This window comes from Coturnix japonica, chromosome 22 (assembly GCF_054131305.1).
Source record: "Coturnix japonica strain WE chromosome 22, WE-NBRP24, whole genome shotgun sequence".
NCBI lineage: Eukaryota > Metazoa > Chordata > Aves > Galliformes > Phasianidae > Coturnix > Coturnix japonica.
Genome location: NC_140684.1, coordinates 7145266 through 7160417, shown reverse-complemented (window position 1 = coordinate 7160417; position 15152 = coordinate 7145266). Strand labels below are relative to the sequence as shown.

The 15152-nt window shown below is 45.8% G+C and overlaps 1 protein-coding gene across 4 annotated transcripts in view; it reads right to left on the bottom strand.

Annotated features, from left to right (window-relative positions):
* The window catches only part of AP2B1 (adaptor related protein complex 2 subunit beta 1), a 60611-nt gene that overhangs the window by 17953 nt on the left and 27506 nt on the right, over positions 1-15152 (bottom strand). For 3 of the 4 annotated variants that reach the window (XM_085522307.1, XM_015880627.3, XM_015880629.2), the window contains exons 11-15: positions 14357-14522; positions 13763-13861; positions 10766-11025; positions 8291-8483; positions 1496-1537 (exon numbers count right to left, since the gene is read on the bottom strand). In XM_085522307.1, coding sequence (XP_085378433.1) covers positions 1496-1537; positions 8291-8483; positions 10766-11025; positions 13763-13861; positions 14357-14522 — 760 coding nt within the window. The remainder of the gene's footprint in view (positions 1-1495; positions 1538-8290; positions 8484-10765; positions 11026-13762; positions 13862-14356; positions 14523-15152) is intronic. The other variant, XM_085522308.1, reaches the window with a different exon arrangement.

Sequence of the window (15152 nt, the reverse complement as noted above, 5' to 3'; positions counted from 1 at the left end):
CATTGCTCCATCCTACAAAGACGGTGAGTTTTTACAGATCTTTGCTACACAAGCCCAGGAAAGAGACAACATGCTTCAAATCTTCCTCCAATTATAACATTTCTCAGGAATCTGCAAGATTTTGCATATCCAGAGATAGCAAGGGAGTCAAAACCACATTACATACTGCCACCCAAAGCCAGAGCTCTGCTTTCTTAGCACTGTGGTTCAAAAGATTCATTATGTGAAGCAGAATCAGTAGTCTCTGCCCACCTGGGGACACCACATCTGCAAGAAGGGCAGAATCCTTTCCCCCAGGACTTAACATGAGGTCCCAATTCCTAGCAGGACAGTCACACTCATGTTTCCAAGTTCTCTCACTGAGACAAGGAAGAAATAAGTGCTTGAGGATAGGATTCACCACAGTTAACAGCCCTGGAACATGCAGAATGATTGAGGCATGTGGTAGGAAATATTCATGATGGGTCTGACATTTCACTTCTGTGCTGTGCTTGGGAACCTACCTGAGATGTGGCATTTCAACCAATGCTTTAAGAGGGATGGATTTACAGAGCTGGGTGGCGGGTTTGTGCTGGCTCAGGAAGGCAGAGACCTGGCTTTGTAGGGGTGATCTCTGCATAGCAAACAGCTCCCACGTTCCACAGCACAAACCATGCCACAGGCTGTCCTCTGCCCTCATGGTTACATTAGACAGAAACACAAGATTCACAGGGAAAGAAGGAGAGACAATGACTGCAGCCACAAACAGCATCTCAAAGGCCCTCCTTCCAGAACTGAGCACACTTTTTCTCATCTTCTATGCAGTGCTAGGAGGAGGGACTGGAGCTTGCTTCAGGAGGTTGCATTTGACCATGGGTTGGAGGTATGCTTCCTTCCACCTGCTGCATTCTCTTGTTGTTTTGCATAGTTTCCCCATGCTTTCCTAGGAGCTGTTACGTATTTGAAGCTAAGAGTGCTTTGAAGCAGCCTGGAAGTGTCCTGGGCTCAAGGCACTAGCTCAGAAAAGGAAGCCAGTGGCAGGCAGAGCACAGCACTGACCACACGTGGGAAAGCTCAGAGCACCTCTACTGAGTCCTGATGTTCTGAGAGCAGTCATACGTGGATTTTGGGAGGAGGAAAACATGGAGCTGCTCAGGTCAGACAAGGCTGTGGTGCGCTGGGTTAGGGTTAGAGCTGTGTGAGCAGAGCAATAAGCAGCCTCAGCCTTCCAGCTTTAAGAATAGGGTACTGCCATGTTAATGCTGGTGCTCAAGACGAAAGCTCTGAGAAAGAAGAGCTAAGCAAAGTCAGCAGCTCTGGCGCTGGTGGCTTTTAGGAGAGCCCAGGTGGCAGCAACATCAGTTGGGACCTGTGGGTTTGGCTAAAGTTGTCCATTTGCAAACATCTTCAGGGCTCCAAGCATCTTCCCGCACACTGTGGGTAGGGGTGTAGTTAAAAACACCCTGGGCTTTGAACAGCCTTTTTTAACCAGGGAAAAAAATGGAATGGCACTTACTGCCGGACTTCCTCCAATGCCCCCGCCAAGGTCACTGCCAAGCTGAAAGAGAGAAGGGAGAGAGAGGAGAGACAGACCGAGGTCATTAGAGCCAGTGTCAGAGGGCCGGAGCACCTGCACTGCTGCTGTGTACAGGACAGACAGAAATGCAATGCTGGGAAAGCACAGTGAACAGAGGGGCTTCAGGGCTGTTTTGCGAGCAGAGCTAGCTGGAGATCTACCCCCAGACACATATTGCAGCAAGCAGCATCTTCCTGGTTAACAAAACCAAAATTCATCCCCTCTCGCTCCTGTCATCCACGCAACAAACTGCGCAGTTCTTCCCTTCTCATGCATCAATGCTTTCCCTTCAACCCACAGCTCTACAAAACCCAGTGGGGTAACTGTGAAATGGAATAAAAATAAAACTGACAGGAAGCTTGCTTCCTGAAAGCTGTGGTTTTCTAGAGAACAGCCACAAATGACAGAAAAAAAACACAACAGGTTTCAGGGACGTCTCTCTCCTCTATTACTTTTCCTTTTTTTTCACCCAATAGCTGGGAACAAAGAGAAAGGGCTACAGCTGCTATTACAGAAGCCCAGCTCGATGGGCTTTGGTTTCCCTTTGAAGACTGCTGCCCCCCCCCTTGTTGAGGACAAAACCAGCTTCATGATGTAATGGGCCACTGGAATAGCAGAGACCTTACTGTGCACCAGGATATTTTGGTAATGCTGTCTGCCAAGCTATACAGGCACATTTGGAAGCAACTGAAATAGCTACTTTACATCCTCCATAAACACTACGTCCTCTCTGGAGCCCTTCTCCCAGGCCAACCTGCAGCTGTCCTGCCTTGAACACTCTTTAAAAAACACCTGGGCCACATCCTCAGTGATGAACCCCATTTTTCACATATCCACACCCCACTGTATGCACAGACAGAGGCAGCTCCAGGCTTATCCAAGGATTTTGCTCATGAGACTGTGGTATTTTTTGCCTAGTGCAGTTTTTTTGGTCACATCTGGACAGGAATCACGTTCCAACAACACACAGAAGGAGGGAGATGAGAGAAATGGCTGGACTGGAAGCCAGAGCAGCATGGCTTGTCCCATAGATAGCTTTGCTCTTCCCCTTTCATCAGGGTGTGCACAAGATTTGGGGTGGCTGCTTGTTTTAAAAGAGCATTTGCCAAACTGGGCCATCAGAGGCTCCAGCGTGCTGTTCAAACATACGCTGATGGCATAAAACACTGAAAAGAACGTGCAACAGCATAAAGCAGAAACTTCCAGGACTGATGTGCTTTGAGCCAGAAAGGCTTCAACCCTTTTCTTTCTGCACAAAAAACCTGGAAACTCAGTTTTGCTCTGGGCTCTGTGGGCTGTTGTCTGGGATATCTCATGGCAATGCATTTTACATTGGTCAAGAGATACCGTAAAGCTTTGTACTTCTCTCTCAGAGCACAGATAAAAAGGATAAAGCACCCGGAGAACAGCAGAAGTGATAACCAGCACCAAAACACACATAAAAGCTGATGAATCTCTGTGCTGTTCTGGATTCCCTTTCCATCCTCTGACATCTCCCTCCTTCCCCCGCTCCCCATAGGAGCTGCCTGAAGCACTATTAGTTGCTGTGAGGTGTTAGAGGAGCACAAATCATGCACAATTTGCCTTTTATTCAGAAATCTTAATCATTTCTTTCCTCCCCCTGCGAGCTTCAGCTTATCCCTACTTGAGGTCACAGCAGCAGCTTATCAGAGGTCCCTCATCCTCTACAACACTTCTCCATAGCCATCCTCTCATGGTGCACGAGTCCCACTTTCCTTTGCTTACTTAAGAGATGACAGATAAGAATGAGTGATTCCAAAGTCAAGAGAAGCACAGAAAGCGAGCCAGAGGATTCAAATCCAATTAATACCGAGCTTATAAAACAGCACTGATTACACTGTCAGGTCTTACTGGAGCAGCCTGGCAGAGCAGAGCTGTGTTCTGCAGGCTGCTCTTAAGCCAAGCCGTGTTGTAGATGAATAGATCAGATCATTTACACCTTGTTACTGGCTCACTGAGGAGTAATAAATGCAACGATTACACCTCCTCTCTATTCAGCCTTCAGTGCAATGAACTTCACACTCTATGCTGACAGGCAAAGTCCAGAGGAAAAAAAAGAAGTAAATAATCCAGTTCATTTCCGGGTATTACTTTATGCATGGAGGATTTCTGGTAGTGTTTGAGGCAGGAGAAAGACTGGTTTATCAAGCAGCAAGCATTTCACAAAGGGTATTATGGAAATGAATGAATAATTCAGCATAATGGAGCTGAGATGTTAACTGTTCCACCACTTCCTACTGCACTCACAAGGGGCTGCAGACTAGGAATTCAACCTCAACAAAACCCACACACTGGGCTTGTATGTGCTCAGTGCAAGGGAGGAAAGCAGTACCACATCAGGGCACCTCAAGCCAGCTGCCAACCTTTGCTCTTTCTTTACTGTCAGGCCTCAGAGCTAACTTTACTCCAGACTCCAACAACAGTGAAGGCCGTAACAGTGATGTGAGTAAGAGGGAAGGAGGAGGACAGAGGGAACAGGAACCAATTACCCACGGAGCGTCCTCTCCCATCTGTGGTGACAGGCAGGGCGCAGAAGGGAAGGAGCAGCTATTAGTCAGGCACAAAGCACTGCTGAACCGATTCCCAAGGGCTGGCAGCTCTGCTTAACCATTTCCATTCACTGTGAGGAAAGGACTGTGTTAGTGCTTCTGTAAGCCCTGAAGGGTGGAAGATGACTGCTGCTCCATGCCAGGATGGCAAAGTCAGTGGGCAGCTTGCAGCCCTACAAAACCCTAATCCTAAGCCCAAGTTGGCAAGCTTGCTTCCTGCTAAAGAGCACAAAGCTTCTGTCTGTGACAAGAAGCAGAGGACTAGCACAGAGCATTGACCACCAGGCACACAAAGCCCTTCCAACAGGGCATCTCCTGTAATATCAACTCCACAAACCATTGTGCCACAATAGCATCCGAGCAGCCACATGGGCCAGGTCAGCCCTGTAACACCAGGACAACACCAGCACCCCTTCACTCCATGTTGGCTGACTCAGCTGGTGCTGTGGCTGTTCTGCGGTTAGAGAGCATCTACTCAGTAATCCCAGCTCATACAGACAGTTATGCTGACTTATGAAGTGCAGCACTGCTGGAGTTACTGCATCACGAGGGTTTATTTGCATCTTAACAGAAGCTTGTAATGAAGTGGCTCTGCTGAAGTGTTCATGTGAACCAGAGGGGTCGCGATCGCTTCTGCAACATGATGTGAGCTATCTGAAGCTCCAAGAAAAAATAACAGGGGAGGGTGGAGCCACAGACAGACACTGCACCACCCATGGCACAGGGACCAGCGTGTATCCGCACTGCAGGCAGACCTTTGGGAGCAGCTATGTGTTTTGTGGAGCCATAATTCATGGGTTAAAAGGAGACAATTGCTGCCTCCTCGCTTCTCTGAGCTCCAAACCAAGCGTTAAGCTCCAGAAGCCGAGTGTGCAACACCCAGTCACATCACAGCAAAGAATACAAGGCATTCACTGAACAAAAACAACCCAGTGATGGAGTGTGCCCTCTGAACTGCTGGTGGGCTGCAGGTCTCACCGTGCACACAACTGTGGTTCATTCACAGACACCTGCAGTACCTTGCAATGCTGCCTCTTGTTTGCTTTCTTGCACAGCACGACCAAGAACAGTTGCCTCAAAAGCGGTGGAGCCCTGACCATGCTGCCAATAGCACAACCATCACTTTCAGCAGCACTCACTGCTAATGTTTTGCCTTGCAGAATGGCTTCCTGGCATAACTTAAAGCCATCACCTCATGCCCTGTTGCTATTACCTAGGAGTAGAGGCCAACCTCCACCTCACCACAACCTCCTTCAGGCAGCTGTTGAGAATGATACGGTCACATAGAAGAGACAGCTGGGATCACACCTCCAACATCCAACCTGACTGCAGAGAGTTACAGCTCCACCTAGAATGGCCCAAAATTATTGAGGCAGTCCAGGTATTACAGAAAAAAAACACCCAATGGTTATCCAATGTTTATCAAATAGCTTTACAATTTAGGACATAACTCAATCTCAGGAGCTGCCAGCTTTGAATCAATAATATTCTTGTAGATGAGCGGTTAGAGTATTAAATCCTTACATAACAGACAATCCAAACCTGCCCATTCCTACAGATTTACTGCTCTGTCTCCAATTTCCAAGCCAGCCTCTTTGGCTCCTTGTCATGGTGGCCAGCTCCTGCTAAGTACTCAGCTCACTGCATGACATGCCAGGCAGCACAGCTCGTGTGCCCACTGGTTTTCAGGGCAAAGGAGCACACATAAAGGCTTGAAGACAAAATGACCTTGGCTCATTGCAGTGCTGATGGGTGACTGTTGTCCTATAAAGAGCTGCATCAAGTGTACACCAGGAGCTGGAGTGCTGCCTGCAGTCCGCATGAAGCACAGCCATTGGGATAGGCTTCAAGGAGACAGAGCATCACAATCCAGATCTCCACACTCTGCCTAAGAGCTGGAGATCTCAAGCAGCTTCATAACAGTGGGCTCAGTCAGCGTTGTACAGGAAAGAAAGCAAAGCAGAAGAAAAACAAGGACTGTGCAGGGTTAACAAGGGCACAACCTGGAACACATTCAGTGCTGGCTCTGCTTGCTACAGAACAGAGCCTCTCTCTCCAAAATTTGTGCAGCCAGACTGGTTATAAGCAAAGCATATCTTGTTCTTGTACTAAAGGCCCATTTTTTTTTTTCCTTTCTTTTTTAAATTGTTAACACATGCTCAGCATCTGTGCATGCACAATGTGCATGTTACATCTAATACCAATTATAGGACTCACTATGGAGATAAAGAATGAGGTATTCGCTAAAGAAACTGACCTACCAAGCAGCTGGCTGGTCATGGGGACAAGAGCCTAGCAATCCTGAGGGAAATAAAAGCGAACAATATGAACGTGCTGCTTATCCAGTGTTACAGCATGCAGTCTCTATTCAAATGCCTTCAAGACAAAACCCTAGAGTTTGAAGAGCAGAAATGCAGAACGACATTTGCAGTGGAAGTTAATGCTCCTGTTGACCTTCTTGAGTCAGTCTCATTGGGACTCTGGCATCTGAAGACAGACGCCTTCTCCAAAGAAAATGAAGGAATGATCAAATAGTATTCAAGGGTTCAACACGTGGCACTGAGTGAATGTGACAAACTGGCTGCAAGCCTGCAGCAGCCCCATCCAGACCTTCAGCTGCCTTTGCGACATTTGCAGTACTGATGCAATCTCACCATTGCTGGAGCAGACCATGAGTTCATGCACATCCCAAGCAGTTTTCTTCCATTGTAACAGAGTGGCTTATCTAGACTTTCTTGCAAGGAACAAGCAAAGCTCAGAATTGCTGTGTTCTGATGGGGTCACCCAATGCGTGCCCCCAACTCAGGCTATGGTGCAAACACCACCGTATTCAATGGTATTCCTCTGTCTCTCAGGTCACCTGAGATCCAAAAAGGATCTGCTAATGATGAGCAGAAAACTGAGACTGTGCCTACCTGCATTCTGAGCCCTTTTTTGGGGCTGTGCAAAACTGGTTTAATATTGGGCTAAGATCCAAGTGCAGATTCCCTTGGCTAGTCAAGCAGCACAGAGATGCTGCCTAGCAATTTAGTTAACGCCAGGCTAGGAGGACTCAGCTTGGTGTTTTTTAAACACATGTCCACAGCAATAAACAAAGACACAGATTATATTCACTTGCCCACAAACCAAGCTTATTAGGGAACAAAAAGCCAGGGGAAAAAAACAGATATCAGAACAGGATTCACTAATACATGCAAAGGATAAGGAGAAAACAAGACATTTGATCCAACAGCTCTGTAATAAAAAGCATCATGGGCAAAAAGGAATCTGTTGCATCAGGGTTCATCCAGCTGTCTCCCACTTCTTATTCAGAGCTTGACTCAGAACTGAAAGTGCATCTGAACCCAGTGCAAACCTAACCCAAACCAGCTCACTGGAGGCTGAACCTCACACAAGACAAATCCATTGCAGGTCTGAAAGCCACGCAGCTGTGCTCACTGGGGCAGTTTTACTAAGGGTATGTGCCCCAGGCTGTGATTGCACTGACCACCTCCCCCTGCTTGGCTGCCACTCATTTCCTCTCCACTGTAGCTGCCACTTTCTAATAGATTCTCTCATTGCAGCTTATTTCCAGCTCACACCACAGAGCAGATACAACACATGGTTATTCATACTCTGAGGCCTGACCCTTTTAGGTATCTGAATACCTCTTCATGGCTACTGGAGCAAAGGGAGGGCTGGGCAGAGTGCTTCCCTACAATCTAACTGCAATTAAGATGTTACTGATACTGAGCCATGACATAAACCAGAGAACATACAAATAGGGTAACCAGGGGCTGACAGCCCTGGGAGTCTGGCACTAAAAATCAGTGGGGTTGGAAAATAGGTGGACTTTTAAAGGGGAGTCGAAATTAATTACAAAAGAGATACTTCCCAACTTTAAAACAACTTCAGTTTTTTTCTGCAGATAGAAAAAGTTTGAGAAACAAATATACTTGCTGACCACGAGGATTTTACTGCATGCAGCAACATTCATTTTACAGCAGGAAAAAACCTGCTTAAAGTTCGTACGAGAGCACCACTTCAATCCTTTTGGAATTATAGGTCTCAGTACTGGGAGCTTAAGGATCCAAGCATTACAAGCACAAGTGATGGAAGCTTTGCAGAGATAAGCACAAGCTCCATTTACTTCACACAGGCTGAATGTAAAGAACGTGCTGCTTACCAAGCTGTCCAACCCCCCTCCCAGGAGGTCCACGGCACCCATCTGCATGGAAGACACCTGGGGAACATTGACAGGGGGTCCCAGGTCCAGGTTGAGCAGGTCACCCAGTAGGTCACCCTGCGATGGGATGACCTGTGGCTGCTCCAGGTTTGTTGTGGCTGTTGTCCCCACGGGGCTGTCTCCTGCATCAGTGCTGCAGGCAGGAGAAACAAGAAGAGAGATGTTAGTCACCTTTTAGTCACCTTTGGTCTCTAACTTCTGATTTCCAGCATGGTGAAAACACATCTAGAGGTGGGCTCATAAGCAGAAACCAGCTAAAGGATGATCCTGGCCGTCTGTCTAACCATTACAATGGACAAAGAACAGCAAGTTGTTATTTAGCACACAAAGTGCTTTAGCTCAGGGACGTGCCATGCACTGTGCATGGGTTTCAGTTCAGAAGAGGGAACAAGTGTGAAATGCTGCCCACTTGCAGAATCCCAGACCTCTCTAAAATCACGAGTCTTACGTACTGCACACACTACAGCACTGAAAACAAATGTTTCCCAACTTAGAAAAAGCCCACCAAGCTGATTTTTAGCCCAGTGTGCCTGGAGAACTACATGTAAACCTGGGGGAAAAAAAGAACAAAACCAGTTTCCTCTGGGACCTAACATTGATACAACACTCACATCCTTACTCCAACTGGTGCTAACGCAGTCACTCCCCACAGATGTCAATTTATCTCCTGACCAGAACCAAGCTCCATTATTTTCTAATTAAAGATCTCAATCTACAATTGGCATTTCCCTTCCACCACCAATTTCTTTTCCTCTGCATTAGCAGACATGTTAATTACTAGACTAGAAGTGCTTCTTACGCAGATTCTGAAGTTTCTCACCATAAGCAGTCTGACTATGCTTTATATTCATTTGCCACAGGATTTAACGAGGGGAAAAACACTAAGCCTGATGGCAGCTCACTGCGACATATTTCCTCTTTAAACCCAGAGACTCCAATATTTCAGATAACCTTAAACCCACTGTGTCCTGCTGCCAGCAGTAACTGATAGCATTACTGCCAGCTTGCACCACTGCGGATGCAGCCAGCAGGTAACTGCACAGCAGTGCTTTGGGAATGAATGCATTGGCAAGGTGCTGAACGCTGCAGCTTTTCTGTAAGGACTGCAGCTCCTGACTTTGAGAAGCCACAATCCTCTTCCATAATGAGGGGAAGATTTAGTTACACTGTGTAAGCCTCTATCAACTCCAGTGCCATGAGGAAAAGATGCAGCATAAGGAGTGCTGATGAATGACCCACAAGGCAGTGACAGAGAGCACTGAAAGCCTCTTTGCATTAGAAGCTTTAGTGCCTAATAGTACTAATGTTCGTTACCCTCTCTGCTTCTGCCTTCAGCAGGGAGACTTGGAGTACACTGAGCAGCAAACTAAAACAGCTCTGAAGAGTGGTTACTGTGCTCCACTCCCACCCCCAGCCTGAGAATGGGAAAGAACAGCATGTATGAGCAGAGGCACATTACGAGCCGGCAGCACACACACTTGGTTCGTTCCCAGTATGTAATTTCTTTAGCACTACACCTCTTCAACACTTACTCATCCTTCTGCTGATGGAGTAAAGCAATCCCTTCAAGGTCTCATTTAACTGCAGCTGCCCAACCGCCCAACAAGAAATTAGGAAAGGACAAAGCTAAGACTGTGTATTAGAAGCAAAATCCCAAGCCCTCTATTTTCTGTACAAAATGGATCTCTGTAAAGAGATGAGCATAGGAAACTGCTCAATCTGAAGGAAAACCTCAGTCTCTAATGGACCAGGGAACAACACACAGGAAGGCTGGTAACAAGGGAGACTAAAGCTATCCTCACTCAGCTCATTTTACCACTAGGGCAATCCAAGTAAGAAAGGAAACACTGCTTGCTTTTAACTGACTAGCAGACTTGTGTTTGCTGGTCCTGGGTCAGTGCAGCCAGACTTCATTTCATAGGCATGGAGAAAGCAACCCTGCCTCCCAAAGCTTGTCATATTACATAAATAGTTTTAGTTGCTAAGAATAGCAGAGAAGCGGGATCAGAAAATAGAAAAGGAGCAGCATTGCATACTGATTTATGGGTGCAACAGCAAAAAATAGCACTCCAAATGTCACTTTGTGAATATTATTAAAAGGTAAGCCTGGATGCTCTGTCTCCTGCTGGAAAGCACACTTACATTTGTAATTAATACCATTAGCAAATAGCAGTGCTTACCTGAACCAGAAACCATGGGAACAGGGTCAACAGCAGCACCACCAGAGCCTGGGACTGCTGTAATGCTGCTTGTGCAGATTTAACCCACTTCCAGGACTGTCATTACAAGGAAGCATTAAAGCTCCAGATTATAAGCTTCTATACAATAAAAAGAAGTCTGGAGTGCTTTAGCAGAACCTCGTATCTCCTGGACTAGGAAGAAACAACCAACCTGCTCATTATCACCTCAGCTTACCTTCCATGGTGAATTGGCAAGTGTTTGCGGTGGATACCATGGCTCCCTTCCACAAAAGCATTGGGCGGTTTGTGGTACACAGAAGCCAGAGACCCAATATGGCAGATCAGCTCATCCAGCAGAGTGGGTTCAATCAGATCAGTCTCCTCAGAGATGAGTGGCTTTTCTGATAAGACCACTTCTTTGGCAGTCACTGGATCCGTGGAAAGAAGGCGCCAGTAGATGTAGCCACGGTCCCGCAGGTCTGGGTTGTCAGAATCCTGAGACAAAGCAATGCATCCAGTCACAGCTCTAATGGGCACCAATGCAATCACTATTTTTATCCTGTAGTGATTCTCATGAATTAAAAAAGCATCCATTTAGTAGTGACAGTCACCAATGAATCAAAACAACTGTCACGTACTAAGAGTAAATATACTATACATTGTACTGTAACAGAAAGATTCAAGATTCCTAGAAATATATGATTTACCCAAGGGCATTCATTGGAGAAAGAAAACAGCAAAGCTACAGGATGGATCTTAAAAAAGCAGCATTCTCCAAAACAAAAGAGACATTACTTATCCTGCCTTTTTAGTTATCTAATGGAGTATGGGAAGATAATGATACATGGCTAAGATACCTCATCAGTTCTCTAGCTGTCAATAACACCCTTGTTTTAGCGCAGATAACTCTGCCTTTGCATGAATTTTTCTCCTTTACAGACAGCTTTGCCCAGAGCAGCAAGCGAGAGGTGAGAGCTTGTAGCTAATGTTCTAGGGATTTGGAGGTGATGGGGTTTGTGCTGTAGTGTAACATGTTTGAACTGTTCACTGAAGAAAGAGATGGGATTTTTAATCCCCATATCAGTAGAATAACAGAATAAATGCAACTAGTTTTTATTCCTATAAAATTCTGTTAACACATCCTACAGCTCATTAGCTTCCCTTGTTATTTCTTTCCTTCTCCTGTGATCTCACTCAGTGCTGCCGACCTGCTATAACCTCCTCCTCTGCCCTCTGTCTCGAGACATACACAGACATACAGCAAAACCTCTATTTGTAATGAGGCTGAGCATGGCAAACTTCTTTGGCTCACAAGGACCTGGATACAACGCCAGGGTCAACTGAAAGATTTTTCTGCAGTGCTGTTTATCAGTTTGATGGTGGAGTCATGAACTCTTCTCACCTACTGTCCTTTGCATTTCCTACAGGAACGTCCTCATCCTGCCTGCAACATGCAGTTCAAGATCAGACAGGGCCTTTGCGAGAGCAGACATGAAAGACCACTTGCTCCTATCAACTTGCAGGCACATACAGACTCCAGACTGACTGTTTCTTCCTATAGCCAGGTAAACAGACCTGAATGTTTGATAAATCTATTGGAACAAGTGGCTTGGATTTTTCCTTTCCTCATTCCTTTCCAATTCTCCACTCTCCTGGGTCTGCACACACACCTGCAGTGCATACCAACGAACCCATAGCTCAGTTACCCACCTATGTCAGATAGACAACAGCAACACTGGTATAGAAGGTCAGTGCCATCTGTTAGATTAAGGACTTGCTAAGGACCTTGATCACTGCTACACATCTCTCTCCCATCCCCAGCTGCTTCATTGCTATTTTTGCCAGCATTGGTTGGATTAAGCTGACTTCTGCTACAATCACACCTGCAGTTTGCTGTGCAGACAATACCACGAGAGGCACTCAAAGTGCAACAATACCTAAGCTGGGGAAAGAAGCACACGTGTAATTACTCTCCCACTCAAGTGAAAAAAAACAGTATCTCTACCTAGGAATCAGACCTTGAAGCATAAGGCTTTTTAGTGTTTTGCAGCCAGTTATCCTACGTTGACTTATTATTCATATAAAATACAAGAAGCCAGACTGAATCAACATTTGTGACAAACAGAGAAAAAACAGACGCCTATTGTACTCCTAGGGTGCCATTAAGTATTTTGTGACTCAGCAGAGTGGGTTTTAACACTTAGTACCTTTCTTCTGTTGGCTTAGACAAATGGTACACCTGGCCTCTTGCCCACCCCTCCTCAAAGAAGAGCTCAAAGCCTCAGAACAGCAGATTTTGAAAGCTCTTAAGCAAAAGATCAGGCTGTATTTCTTACCACTGCCCAACACAGCACCCCAAAAAGCATAAACAGAAGTGTAAGTAAATTATAGCCATGACCTCTTGCAACAACCAGAACCAAAAGGCCAGTGGTGAATGCTTTGGAGCAGAAAACCTGGAGTCAATTGCCATTCATTTGTAGCAGTTGTGTACAGTTTTCATCAGTTGGTACTGTAGGTCAATCATCTTTTTGAGGCACTCTATTTCAGTGCTGTCCTGGCCATTACAGCCATAGAGCGTAGGAAGTTCATTTTGAGTTTAGCTTACTTTTGCCACCATAATCTCTGCTTCTGTCCTCCAGAACTACGCAGCACTTCTGTCTGCCAGCTCAAGCCCAGAACTACCTGCAGGGATCTGTGCTCAAAACTCAGCTCCTCATGCATAATGAATCTGGGATCTTAACCCACTGCTACAGCCTCCAACAAAGCTGCCACACTGTCTGACGGCATCCAAGTACAAAGGAAAAAAACCTAAATCTTATTTCTTTTCCTTTTACAGCACTGCTTGAACTCTGTGGTTCACAGAACAAAGTCTTTGCCTGGCCCTTTCCATCTGTCATTGATGGAGATGTTTTAACTGCAAGCCAACTGCAAGAAAGCATTCTGGTTGTTTTTTTTTCTCCAAAACTCTACCCTGTCCCTAACATTTCATTTGGTGGGGAATGTGATTTAGGATGAAGTAAGAGCTAAGAAGCAGACAGAAGATGCCAGATGGCATGGTAACAGGCACAGAGCAGCTCTTAAATGGAGTTAAACCCCTCCCCTCGGGAAGAGAGGAGAACATGCTTGAATCCTATATACCAGCCCAGCTGATCAGTCTAGCAGATGGGACACACTGGATTGCAGACCAGCAAAGGGGCTGGAGGACTTTGGTTCACTGTGCATCTTGGCTCACCTGCGTGGCTAAGCTGAGGACCTGCTGAACCAGCTCCTGTGTCTCGGAAGGCTTTTTTAAGAACAGCTTCACTATCGCAGTCAGAAGGGTGAGCTGCACCTAAGAGAAAAGAACACAACAGAAAGATCAGTCACCCTCACCTTAAAGTATCCCAGGTCTCAACATCTTTCGATAGTATGAAATTCCGTGCTTTGTAACATTCCATCATTTTCTGACAGGAAAACCAGTAAAACCAAACTTAAACTCTTTGCAAAAAACATTGCAAACAAGACCCTGATCAGAAGAACACTGAGGTTCATGTCACATCTTGATGCATCTCATCACTATTCTTCTGCACACCCTGGTCCCTACCAGGACTATTCCCCAAGAAGTATCCAACATGCAGGAACTTTTGTCTCATCCTTCTACAAAAATAATTTAAAATACAATGGATTTAGGAGACAGAAAATCTGCAGAGTCCCAAGGTTTTATTGTAGATAAAATATCAACTTTTTGTTGGAAGCCGTTTGCTGAGCACTGCAGTAACTTCTACAGTCAGTCCCACACATGCATAACAGGAAACACTAAAGGCAAGATGTGTAACACAGTTTGTACCTGAGTACTTTCATCATGAAAGCCCTCCAGAAAACTCTCCAGCAGTTCATCTGCATTGTCAATTCGTTCTGCGTATTCACCCACGATCCAGATCATGGCAGCTCTAGCATCTGGTTCATCCAGGGAATCCAGGTTCTCACAAAGGGTGGCAATGATGCTTTCATACCTTATTTATCAGAGTAGAGGTGAATTACTGGGGTGAACTCCACTTGTGTTTACTTCATTTCAGCCCACAATTCCGCAGAGAATCCTGTACTGAATTACAATGCTGCGTATTTCTATACAACATGAAACAAGCAGCATTTTCAATCAATTGAAGGTATTCCCAGCCTTTTTCCTTCTCCAATCTGAGTGCCAGGACCTCACAGGATCCTCGAGGGCTTTGCAGTTTCTTTAATCAGCAGGGCCACCCAGAAGTGGTGCTCGAGACAAAGCTGCCTCCCCTTCCATTTTGCTAAAGGGAACTCTTGATCCAAACATTCAAAATGAGTCTGTATCAGATCCCGCAGCCTTCCTACTATCTTCAGACTAGCAACTCTAGAATTGGATATTACACTCCCCAAAGGCTTTGCTATAAAACAGACAATACCCCAACACTAATTATTTAGCTTCCCCTGTTCCCATGCGTGGGTATCCCTGTTTTAAGTACACAATCCATCTTGTAACTGACAGCAGAAATTGCCAGAAAGACCCACGGATGCCTTGTATTACTTTTTAGGTGATCACGAAACCCCTGCTGAAAGACACTGCTGCACCGTTTTACAGCTGAAGAAACAAAACCTTATTGCATGAAGGT